At 38.7% G+C, this 13,166-nt stretch overlaps 1 protein-coding gene across 2 annotated transcripts in view; it reads right to left on the reverse strand.

The window, feature by feature from the left end:
* hdac11 (histone deacetylase 11) overlaps positions 1-12,919 on the reverse strand; it is a 40,001-nt gene extending 27,082 nt beyond the window's left edge. The window contains exons 1-5 of one of the 2 annotated variants that reach the window (XM_058373989.1): positions 12,610-12,906; positions 12,192-12,252; positions 11,681-11,829; positions 9,028-9,128; positions 1,838-1,954 (exon numbers count right to left, since the gene is read on the reverse strand). In XM_058373989.1, coding sequence (XP_058229972.1) covers positions 1,838-1,954; positions 9,028-9,128; positions 11,681-11,829; positions 12,192-12,226 — 402 coding nt within the window. In that variant the 5' untranslated portion in view covers positions 12,227-12,252; positions 12,610-12,906. Of the gene's footprint in view, positions 1-1,837; positions 1,955-9,027; positions 9,129-11,680; positions 11,832-12,191; positions 12,253-12,609 lie in introns of both variants that reach the window. The other variant, XM_058373990.1, reaches the window with a different exon arrangement.
* Between the last annotated feature and the right edge of the window lie 247 nt (positions 12,920-13,166).

A 13,166-nucleotide genomic window follows, 5' to 3' on the forward strand; every position in this document is an offset into this window, starting at 1 on the left:
CTGTTGTGCCACTAAGGAGCCCCGGTTTGTTCCCTGTTAACGACACATTGCTCTATTTATGTACCAGTCGTTTGTAGCTTGTATTCTCTGCAGACATGTGGCCAGTTCACTATATATTGATACCCGCAGAGCACCAGAAATCCAACCCAACTGATTTTTTTTAAGCCTTAAACTTTTACTTGTCAGGATGAATAGCAAATTGCAGACGATTTGTACAGAAATTTCATACTTATTAGATATAATCTTCATTCAGTTAATAGGTGTCGGGAATCTTCCACTCAGAATCTCTGACTAGAACTACAGCGCAAGCTGTTTATGCTCTTCTTACCTGGCTATGTGTGTTATTTAAGTTCATGTCCTGTCTCCTCTGTATTGTCATTGGTTGTCTTCCTCGTGTTTCCTAACCCGTTCACCCCTAGACTATTTTGGATATTTAAACCCTTGTGTTTCTGTGTTTGGGGTGAAGTAATGTTCAGTGTTTTGCCGGCTGACTGGTTCTGGTTCTCTGTGTTTTGGGTTATCCCTGCCACTGTGGTCTGCTGATCGCCCAACCTTGGCCTGTTTTCTTCTGATATTGCATTATGTTCTGGATTTGTCTGCTTGCCCTTCAAGTTAACACTTTTGCTGCACCTGCATCCATCTCAGCTTGCATTTCATGACAATACTGTTTAAAACTTTGCAGCAATTCAGCCATCACTAAGGAGGTCTACACAGACATATTCATCCAATATAGTGCATTGTCTTTAAGTACTGAAACTACCAGCTAAACTCTTCAGTGAAACATCATTAAAAAAACAATGCTAAAACTTCAAAGGGAGTAACTACATCCCGAGTGTATGCCACTCTGATGATTGATGCCTCCCTCTGAGATTACTCTGTTCAAACACCCACTTCTCCATGCTTTGCTAACTTATTAGCAATTCCTGAAAATCTCTTTCCAGACACACTTAGCTTTGACAGCGAGCATTCATGCTTCCTTTGTGCTGCTTATCTCCCCTGCCAAAAAAAACCCAGTCATAAGACTATTCCTATAATAATTTCAAAAAGGGCTGTTAGGCTTAATACAACCCCGCTATCAGGGTGTCCTGCAGATGTTCAAATCAGCCATTCCTCCCCTGGTTACACTTGCTTCTGCTAACGAGGTGGCTCTTCTCTCACTATCTCACAACCAAAAGCACTTGTTTTCTGAATAAAATGCTGAATTGCGCCCTGTGGTGTCTTTTCCTGACCATTGACACCACCCCCCCTTACTGCTTATGATTCAACATGTAAAACGCTGAGGCTGTAAAAGGCAGACCTGCAGGATGACAAACATTTATGAATGAGATGAAGGGGCTATTGTTGGCTGTTACAAAAGCACACTCTATGATTGAAAATTAACATTTGCTTTGAACAGAACATGATCATTGATAGTATAATACCCTCAGGCAAAGGTTATTATGGGATGCAAGGCACAGAGTGGCACAAGCGAGTGAATTTCAAAAACACACCCCTCGTTCCTCTAACACAGACGTTACGGCTCATTTATAAAGACCATCTTCATCTTCCCATGTTTAGGAAGTACTCAGGTTAGAAGAGAATGCTCATTTAGCCGGAAATCCATGAGTATATAAATCAAGAACACATCAGCACTTTGAAGAATATATATATATATTCTTTGTGTCCAACACTACAATGATATTCTGCAGTCCCAGATTCCACACCCAAAGGGAAAGAAGAAGAAATGTCACCCCTGTGCTGAAGATGAAAGTACGGCTTTGAAACATAATCTAAAGTATCTAAAGGTCTTGAAATCATTTTGTTCTGCAGTGTGTGTCAGATTCTCTGAGGGACCTACCATAATAGTGCCGCCAGTCTGCGTGCGTAACGGCCTCAGCACCTTGCGTTGCACCAAGAAGTTGGGCAGAAAAACGAGAGGTGGGATTTCTGTGATGGCGGCAACCACCAGAGACCACTAGAGACATAAAAACACACACACATTTGCTTCCTGAAACATAAGCGTTGGTTATATTTTGAGATTTCTATGACCCACCAGATCACAAGAACAAACAGCGGACAACTAAGTACCTGTGAGACAAGAAATAAAAGTGTAACACAAATATGGGATGGCCTGGGAAATCCTTTCATAGTTACAGTATATTCTACTGAATATAGTGCTGAAAACTACCGGCTATTTAACTGTTTCTCTTTTTTATCTCATTCAGAAGTATAGGTCCAGCATTTTAAATCCTGGTTGACTCCAGAAGCGAAAAGGACTTAATACTTAAAGATTTCATTCCAATTCCACTAAAACACAACTTTTACAACCTAATCTTATTAATAATATAAGTCTATTACTGTACTTCATTTCATTGTATTTATATAGATTAAACCTGAGGTTAAAACTTGATTTGTCGTCATATCTGTACAGAGTGTGCATGCCCTGCTCTTGGTTTTGGTGATGATACGATGGTGCAGGAGCATCGCAGACATTTTGAGAACCACTCTATAATTACAAACTAAATTGATCATGCTTATTTCTTGGATGTACACTATATGGCCAAAGGTTTGTGGACACCTGACCATGACACCCAATGTCTTTGGATGCTGGAACTAAGGGGCCTGAACAGATTCCAGCACAAAGTGAGGTCCATGAAGGCATGTCCTCAGCCCCACTGAACACCTATGGGAAGAACTGAAACGCTAACGTCAGTGCTTGACCTCTCTAAAGTTCAGGTGGCTCATTAGACAGATCCACACAGCCACAACACTAAATCTAGTGGAAAGCCTTCCCAGAAGATTGGAGGTTATTAAAACAGCTTTTCTGTGAAGTACAGATGGGTGTGACGGTCAGGCGCCAACAAACTCTTATCAGTCCCTACAGGATTCTTAGGGTTTTGTTTTTATTGTTGTGGCCAAAAATGCTTAATTTTGCTGTAATTATTATTATTTTTTTTTTTTCAAAATTTGCTTGAGCTGCAACTTGTAGCTGAGCTTTGTATGCTTTTTTGCAGAAAACTACCTGATCTGGTGAAGCTGCAAGCACATGATTCTTTTTTAAAACTATTCAGAGTGAAAACACATGTAATTACAACCTATGACAGCCATTCAATACACATGAATCGAAAGAGGGCTTTGCATGACTGCATGTTGTGATGATGATCACATGATGAGTCTTGGCCCAAATTTGCAAAAAATCAGCTGTAATTTTGAAAACTCCTCCAAATATCATGGATTTTGCTTGACTTTGTGCTGAATTTCTGTAAATGCAACATTGTGAAATCCTGGAGGGACTGTACAGTTAAGTTGTCTATCACATTCATCAAAGCCTGACATTCACTACATGAGAAAAATAGGTAGCAAAGGTTAGAAATCAGCTTAAATAAAACTTTTTCAGCATTTAAGTTGAGATGTCAAGGTGTATTATCGGCAGAGAAACCTTTAGTTAAAACAAGTCATTTTTTTCTGTTTTCCAGGATTCAGCCATCTGATGGGTTTTCCCAGACCACCACCACACAAAATCATACAGTTTATATTTAATATCGTGGGCCCAGTTTTTACAAGCATTGTAGTGTTAAGATTAGGACCATTCAAAGCACGTGCTTATGCTTGAGATGAATGCACAATACTTTGGAAGAACTTGTCCACAATCAGGTAAATCAGGTCCCAAATTAACATTTGGCTCTTTAGGGTCAGTTGTTTGGAGTTACTGAGACAAATCATTAAAGTACACTATATGGCCAAAAGGTATGTGTACACTTGAACATCATATGCATATGCGAGTCTTCTCCAAACTGTAGCCACAGAGTTAGAAGCACACAACTGTTAAGGATGTCTTTGTGTGCTGCAGCGTTATGGTTTTCATTTGGTGGAACTGAGGGTCCCAAAGATGCTCCAGCATGAAAATGTGCACAGAGTGAGGTCCATGAAGTAATGGTTTGGCAGGAGTGTGTGGAAGAACTCGAGTGTCATGTACAGAGCCCTGACCTCAACCCAACTGAACATGTTTGGCATGAACTGGAACACTGACTGTATTCTAGACCTCTTCACACAACATGCCTGACCTCACTAATGCTCTTATGGCTGAATGAGCTCAAATCTCAAAATCTAGTAGAAAACCTTCCAAAAGAGTTGTTGGTGATTATAACAGCAACTGGGTTGATCAAATCTGGAACAGGATGTTCAACAAGCACATATGAGTGTGATAGTCAGGTGTCCACAAACCTTTGGCCATACAGTGTATGTTACACAGCACTAGAACAGAGGAAAGCATATATAGATACACATATTTATACATATTCGGCCATAGTGGAACTGATATACCTCTCTCGAGCCCTCCAAGATATCGTTCTGCATGCAGGAAGAGAATAAATACACAGAGGCATTTTTAAGGGTGACGAACTCTGTCCAATTTATAGAACTGATACTTCCTAACTGAACAAAAGTTGTCCATCATCTGAGAACAGTCTCATGCTGCTAAAGGGTAAGATTTGAGGGTGGAAAACACATTCCAGCTCAGTGGTAATTCCCCAGCACTCTGTTGTCAATGCATGCTCGGATCACAAAGAGCAACGGGTATTCACGCTACTCCGAGTCATGCATCAGTGGCCAGGCTGCATACTGACCTGAGCATGTGCATTCTGAGCATTAGGGAGTCCCTTAACTTAGCCTTCTTGCAGAGCTGATAAAGAACTGTGCCTGACACATGCTTTAAAAAAAAGCAGGGATGACTGTGACCTGATCGATCTGAAGGGAACACGGGAACGAGAACTCCTTGGGGTACGTTTTAATCGTGTACGCTTTTGGTCTGTTAGAGCGTCACTGACAGGAGGAAATGTCCAACCCAAAGGAAGGGTGCAATGTCAAAGTGAAGGTGACAAACACTTAACTGAGCACTTCATATAGGCAATTTGCTTATTCGTTAACCTAAAAAGTCTGATTTATTATTCTAGTCTATTCTCTTTCAGAGTGCAAGAACATTATTAATGACTGCATTTATTTCGAACTTATAATCTTCTCATTACCAGCACAGAATGGTATAGTTAGTGTTTTCAACACAAGTTAGCTGATGCTAGCTGTTTTGAATATGAAAATCTTTATTCAGTATTTTCTCCAAAGCCTCACCCCAGAACACAAAACACAAGCCCAGGTTTAATGCTACTGCAACCAGGAGAGGCGAGGAAGGAAGACTGACCTGCTCTACGCTCTGTAAACAGAAGGAAAAAACAGGACAGGGACAAGGAGAAGTGTCTTTTTTTTGTCAGAGAAAAGCAGCTGACTGCATCAGTAGAACTGCATCAGACTCCGTCCTAGCCTGGTTTAAAGTCACAGAGATTTAAGATAAGTTCTAAGCAAAAAGTTACACCTACCCTCTAGTAAAGTGCAACACCTTCAATAAACAAACCTCTGTAATTTAGTGCAGAGTGCACCCTGTGCATGTCTACTGAATATAAATGCGTTTTCATTTTATTGCACATGGAGTAGAAGGACTTCTTGAAGTGGGAGCTGGCTTTATGTTCTGACACTTGGACACGTCGCTGAAATACTGTTTGTCACGTCAAATATAAACGTGATGGAACGCAAGATAAACTATGAATCCTCTGTACCTATACTTTTCTATCAGGCAGCGTAACACACACTTAAATGATACAGGCAGGATTTTGAGATTGAGCTTGACTTTAGGGTGGTCGTTTGACCAGAATGTGAGGAGAAAGTCACTGTTAAAAATGGGACCTGACTTTAAAATTCATCACCTTTAAATGCTAATCTAGCAACGAAATGAAAAATCAGTGGGGTTTTTTTCAAATATGAAACCCAGCTGCCAGTTGCACCAGTTGAATTTATGCCAGCATGCAAAGTCACAGCAAGTAGCAAGCTAGCTTGGTGTAAAATTTTGGTTACACCAGAGATATTTAAAGTACATCGAAACTAGGAGTATATAAAGTGATCATAGATTAAAATGTCATACAGAGTGAAGCAGTGAGTGCCCATATATTATATATATACACATATATACACATATATATATATATATATATATATATATATATATATATATATATATATATATATATATGTATATATATATATATATATATATACACACACACACACATATATACATATATACACACACACATATATATATATATATATATATATACACACACACACACACATATATACATATATATACACACACATATATATATATATATATATATATATATATATATATATATATATATATATATATATGTATATACACAGTCAAGCCCGAAATTAATCATACCCCTGGCAAATTCTGACTTACTTTTATTAAACCAGCAAGTTTTTTCTTGATTAGAAATGACACAGGCGTCTCCCAGAAGATAATAAGACGATGTACAAGAGGCATCATTGTGGAAAAAGTATTACTCATCTTTAATTTACATTTGAACAAAAAGTGGCATGTCCAAAATTATTCATACCCTTCTCAATAATCAATAGAAAAGCCTTTATTGGCTATTACAGCAATCAAACGCTTCCTATAATTGCTGACCAGCTTTTTGCATGTCTCCACTGGTATTTTTGCCCATTCATCTTTAGCGATGAGCTCCAACTCTTTCAGGTTGGAGGGTCTCCTTGCCATCACCCTGATCTTTATCTCCCTCCACAGATTCTCAATTGGATTTAAGTCAGGACTGGCTGGGTCACTGCAAAACGTTAATGTTTTTGTCTGCTAACCATTTCTTCACCACTTTTGCTGTGTGTTTTGGGTCGTTGTCGTGCTGAAATGTCCACTGGTGCCCAAGGCCAAGTTTCTCTGCAGACTGCCTGATGTTGTTGTTGAGAATTTTGATGTATTGCTCCTTTTTCATGGTGCCGTTATATAATACATATACGATATATATATATATATATATATATATATATATATATATATATATATATATATATATAATACATATACATATATACAATGTATATGTATTATATATATATATATATATATATATGTATATGTATAATATATATATATATATATATATATATATATATATATATATATATATATATATATATATATATATATATAATACATATACATATACACTATATTGCCAAAAGTATTCGCTCACCCATCCAAATAATCAGATTCAGGTGTTCCAATCACTTCCATGGCCACAGGTGTATAAAGTCCTGTGATAGGATGCCACCTGTGCAACAAATCCAGTCGTGAAATTTCCTCGCTCCTAAATATTCCACAGTCAACTGTCAGCTGTATTATAAGAACGTGGAAGTGTTTGGGAACGACAGCAACTCAGCCACGAAGTGGTAGGCCACGTAAACTGACGGAGCGGGGTCAGTGGATGCTGAGGCGCATAGTGCGAAGAGGTCGCCAACTTTCTGCAGAGTCAATCACTACAGACCTCCAAACTTCATGTGGCCTTCAGATTAGCTCAAGAACAGTGTGCAGAGAGCTTTATGGAATGGGTTTCCATGGCCGAGCAGCTGCATCCAAGCCATACATCACCAAGTGCAATGCAAAGCGTCGGATGCAGTTGTGTAAAGCACGCCGCCACTGGACTCTAGAGCAGTGGAGACGCGTTCTCTGGAGTGACCAATCGCGCTTCTCCATCTGGCAATCTGATGGACGAGTCTGGGTTTGGCGGTTGCCAGGAGAATGGTACTTGTCTGACTGCATTGTGCCAAGTGTAAAGTTTGGTGGAGGGGGGATTATGATGTGGGGTTGTTTTTCAGGAGCTGGGCTTGGCCCCTTAGTTCCAGTGAAAGGAACTCTGAATGCTTCAGCAAACCAAGACATTTTGGACAATTCCATGCTCCCAACTTTGTGGGAACAGTTTGGAGCTGGCCCCTTCCTCTTCCAACATGACTGTGCACCAGTGCACAAAGCAAGGTCCATAAAGACATGGATGACGGAGTCTGGTGTGGATGAACTTGACTGGCCTGCACAGAGTCCTGACCTCAACCCGATAGAACACCTTTGGGATGAATTAGAGCGGAGACTGAGAGCCAGGCCTTCTCGTCCAACATCAGTGTGTGACCTCACAAATGCGCTTCTGGAAGAATCAAAAATTCCCACAAACACACTCCTAAACCTTGTGGACAGCCTTCCCAGAAGAGTTGAAGCTGTTATAGCTGCAAAGGGTGGACCGACGTCATATTGAACCCTATGGATTAGGAATGGGATGTCACTTAAGTTCATATGTGAGTCAAGGCAGGTGAGCGAATACTTTTGGCAATATAGTGTATATATATATATACACACACATATATATATATATATATATATATATATAAAAATTTTATTATTTATTTATTTATTTATTTATTTATTTATTTATTTATTTATTTATTTATTTATTTATTTATTTATTTATTTTTTCATCCATAGACACAAACAAAACCAGCACTTGATTAGACAGCACTTCTCAATCGATGCTAATTCAAATGATCATCTCGGTTATTTGTACTTCATACTAGCATCTGCTTATTTGTTTCCTCTGCTTGGGCTCTCAACAAATATAAAAGGCATTTCCAAAACTGAACCACAAAAATGAAACAGAACTAAACGCCTGTAAACTTTGTCTGCAAGACGCTGAATGAAAGTACAACAATTACATTCATGGGAAATGTCACTGTCAACATCTGTCTGATCAAAGCCATTTGCACCACCAGAAGAAAGAGCTCTCTAACACTTGAGCATGTTTTCCCTCTGGTTTAGATGTTACAGACACTGTACTTCAGAGAGCTCTCCATATCCCGTGATTGATTATAATTTTGCACAATGTACATTTTATCCTCCTAACATAATTTTTTTTTACTCTTTCTACTCTTGAAGAAGCCGATCTTTTTCTTTTTAGCTGTTTCTAATTTTAAATGCAGTCATATTAAATAAACCTATGATAAAGGTGCAACTGGCTGCTGATGATTTTGGCTTTTTGTATCCGGTTAAACGGGAGGAAGGCAGGAGGGCTAGAGAAGCTGCATTTTATTTCTCAGCAAGTGACAAATAGTGCAATGACTCGAAAAACAGGGAAATACCTTGAGTCTGCTGAGGTAGCGTTTGGTATGAACCACCAGGAGATCCTCCTCACTGGCCTCCCTCGCTGCAACAATGGTCTCGTCTGTGATAAACTGCTCCTCTGTGTGTCAACAGAAAAATGGATATAAACCATTACTGAACACAGCACTGTCTGGTCGTGAGCACATGTGGACTGTTGTTTGCAGATGCTTTGTTGCTCATTAGAAGGTTTGTCGATTGTCTAATTATGTCTGCTCCATACATCGGTAATGCAACCTGCTTGCACTTTGCACACAATACACAATGTACTTAAACATTACATGATAATAAGCATACCTTATAACATCCCCACCTCTCTCTCTTCTCTCCCTCCCCCAATCTTCTCTCTCTCTCTCTCTCCTTCTCTCTCTCTCAAGCTACACATGCAACTCCTGAGAGACCAGTCATCCTGACCCCTTCTGCTCTCCAGACCTGCCTGATCCATCCTGATGCCCTACTTCTGGTGGGAGTATTATCACTTGGAGGCTGTTCGCTGCTGCTTGGGATCATCCACATGAACAGCCTGGAGAAACATGGGTTTGCTGTGCATTGTAGCACTTAGAAACCATAGAGATGGCTTTAGACTGCAACAGTTTTGCATTTAAGCCTCAATAAACAGTTGATAACTACTTCACAAATAGACTTAATTCATTTCCTGGTTATGCATTTGCACTTTTTGGCCATATAGTACACATTGTTTTGTTTAAAAAATCTTCATATAAGTCACATAAGATATTTACATGTTTCCCCAGAAGACAGAATAATAACCATTTATACTGATAATTGTACACCTCCCTGGCTCTTAATGTATTATGTTGCCTTTATAAGCATCAATAAATGTTTGCATCTTATGTAGCGGTTGTGTACGAGTCCCTCAGTCATCCTCAGTTTGAAGAGTTGGATCTCAAAATCTTATAGCTGCTGTTGGAAAAGGCTCAAATATGCAGAATATGCTGGAAAAACAAAGAATGAAGGATTGTTCTGAACTGTAGGCAGTTTAGCTCCTCATGACAAACAAGAGACTATCACAAAATATAAAAACAGCCGTTAATCCTCCACATAACAAAACACAGTGTTAAGAATCAAACGTACAATAACCATTAAACTGGTTCATTTTTTTTAAATTACTGCATAGTCTTGTGGACTGTGTAAATATCTGTTATGTGAACTAGCTTATTTAGGGCAGTATGAAATTTTTCTTCTTCTTCTTTTTTTAAAAAAATATTAACATTTTGCAGATACTGTAAGATGCTTCAGCATACCAAGACATTTTGGACAATTTCATGCTCCCAACTTTGTGGGAACAGTTTGGGGATGACCCCTTCCTGTTCCAACATGACTGCACACCAGTGCACAAAGCAAGGTCCATAAAGGCATGGATGAGCGAGTTTGGTGTGGAAGAACTTCACAGAGTCCTGACCTCAACCTGATAGAACACTTTTGGGATGAATTAGAGCGGAGACGGAGCGGATAGTGTTCTATCAGTTTGAGGTCAGGACTCTGTGAAGTTCCTCCACACCAAACTCGCTCATCCATGCCTTTATGGACCTTGCTTTGTGCACTGGTCAGGCCTTCTCGTCCAGCATCAGTGCCTGACCTCACAAATGCACTTCTAGAGGAATGATCAGAAATTCCCCAAAACACACTCCTAAACCTTTTGGAAAGCCTTCCCAGAAGAGTTGAAGCTGTTATAGCTTTAAAGGGCGGGCCAAATCCATATTGCATTCATGTGCATGTAAAGGCAGATGTCCCAAAACCTTTGGCAACATAGTGTATGTCAACTTACAGAAACTGCTGTCACCTAAGACACCTTTTCCCAAACAGTAATAAATCACCTCTTTAAGGAAAACATTCCCACATCAAAGATTAGACACTTCTTAGTTAAATAATACTTTAACTAACTCTCTATTGTTTTTTCGAAATTTGGTACAAATAATGATTCAAAATTAAATACATACTATAGTTTAGTAACATGAGTTCTTCAATTACTTTTTAACATTTCCAGTCTCTTTATGTATCTTAAAGTAAAATAAGCAATATGAAAATAATAAAGAGAGAGAGAGAGAGAGAGAGAGAGAGACAGACAGACAGACAAAGAGAGACAGAGAGAGAGATGGGGTGAGGACTGTCTTCGCACCCAACACTTTTGCGTGCATCAAACTCAATATAAAATGAAATCTTAGCTTAATTTTTAATCTTATTTATTATCAGTGTTAGACTTGTATGAAAGATGCTCCACATAATCTGTGACAATGAGTTGTTTTACAGAAACAATACTGTAGAAGTAATAGCATTATTACTGTATTAGCATTAATGTAACCCTGTGTATATTCTTTGCTGGAGCTGCTACTGTAGAAAATTAATCTAACCGGATATGAGAATTCAACAGCGCTGTGATATAAGCAATCTTACTACTACTATGTATTCAAATGTATTATCAAGGCAACTGAAATCCTTCAGTGTTGTACATATAAAAAATTACTTCTATAAACTTACAACCCAACTAAATAAGCAGCTCAATAAACTTCTCTGCAGACTGTCTGAACAGCACTTGGCTGATAAACAATACCATTAGAGTTTACCAATAACACTACACACTATAGCTGAAAAATCCTGTGTAAAAAGTGTAATTACCTTTTAAGAAGTGGATGACTTTGCCCCATTTACCAGCGTCAAATGGATGAAGTTTCTCCAGGCCCATGAAGGTGATGTTGTATATGGGGGAGTAAACGATGGGTAGACATGTTGCTGGGACTTGTGCATACAGCTCTGTCTGGTGAGAGCTGCAGAAAAAAATATAGAGAGAATTAAGTAGCCATTTATCTTAGGTCATTGTGTCAATAATACGTAACTGCGTATATAATTAGAGATTTGTATATTATTGTAATACATTTGATGTAGGGACTAAACTGAATGCATATGAAGGCATCAACTATTACAAGACCAAACATTTTAACACTGTAATATAAACTGATTTACTTGCAAAGAAGAAAATGAAGGAATTTATATATATATATATATATGTACTTTACTTACATTTTACAATATCTACAGTAATTACTGACAAACACAAGTTTGATTATATTAGTAAATGTGGCAAAGGCACATTTTAGGGTTTTAGAATAGATTTTTGTGCGTTACATACCTTTTTTTTTCTTCTGAACTTTCTTTACAAGACATGTCGACCACAGCATCCCAGAATTCAGCTTAAATTATGGATAAAAAACATAAAACAGACACAGTCAGTGCAGCAATGCAACCGGCTCACATAAAACAATAATGAACACAGCCTTTTTGTTTCGCCTGCTCAGAGGACTATAGGAGAAGAAATACATTTCCCAGAACCCTTTGCGATTCTCGCGCAAGCGCAACAGGAATTTATGAGACGCAACACCACCATGGTTTGGAAATATTTTCGTTTTAGCATTTCCACTCGGTTTTCTTTTAGCCAAATGCAATGTGCTTGCAGTATATTGTATTTATTAAGAATGTATTTACAGAGACTCTATTTGATATTGCCTTTCATGGGAAAGCGCTGTAGACGCAGCAGAGGCACGACTCACCTGCTAGGCATTTTATATTGTTCTTTATTTCTAGGGTCAGCTTATTTTCGTCGTCTAGTCGTTTATTATGCAAAGGATATACGCTGACATCTTCTAAAAAGCTCTATTCAGTCTGTATTCACATGCCCAAATGTTTCCAAACAAGCCTGTCAGTGGCAGTCAGGATGATCGCTCGGGTCCACTTTGCTTTTCCTGCTTTTCTGCATCCCGACGCGCGCTTACGTCTCTTCATTACGTCATATGTCATTAACCGGATAGGACCAAAAATATTTTAAGACCCGTGAGAACGTCCCTAAAAACTTACAAGAATAGAAGACAGAAGGAAATTAGAGGAGGGAGAACTCTGCATACATAAATCCAAACAGAAAACTGATCACTTCTGAACTCACGCTGCAATATTTTAAAAACCTTTATAGTTCAAGTGATTCTGGAGTAGGAGGCGTTCTGAAAGTTGGCCACGCCCACCCATTTAAGAAGGCGCGCCAGTAGCAGGGATACTGTGCTGTTTCTGCACTAAAACTGAAAAAAATAATACGATTAGCTACAGAATTCAGTTT

Source organism: Hemibagrus wyckioides, linkage group LG21, assembly GCF_019097595.1.
Source record: "Hemibagrus wyckioides isolate EC202008001 linkage group LG21, SWU_Hwy_1.0, whole genome shotgun sequence".
Classification (NCBI taxonomy): domain Eukaryota; kingdom Metazoa; phylum Chordata; class Actinopteri; order Siluriformes; family Bagridae; genus Hemibagrus; species Hemibagrus wyckioides.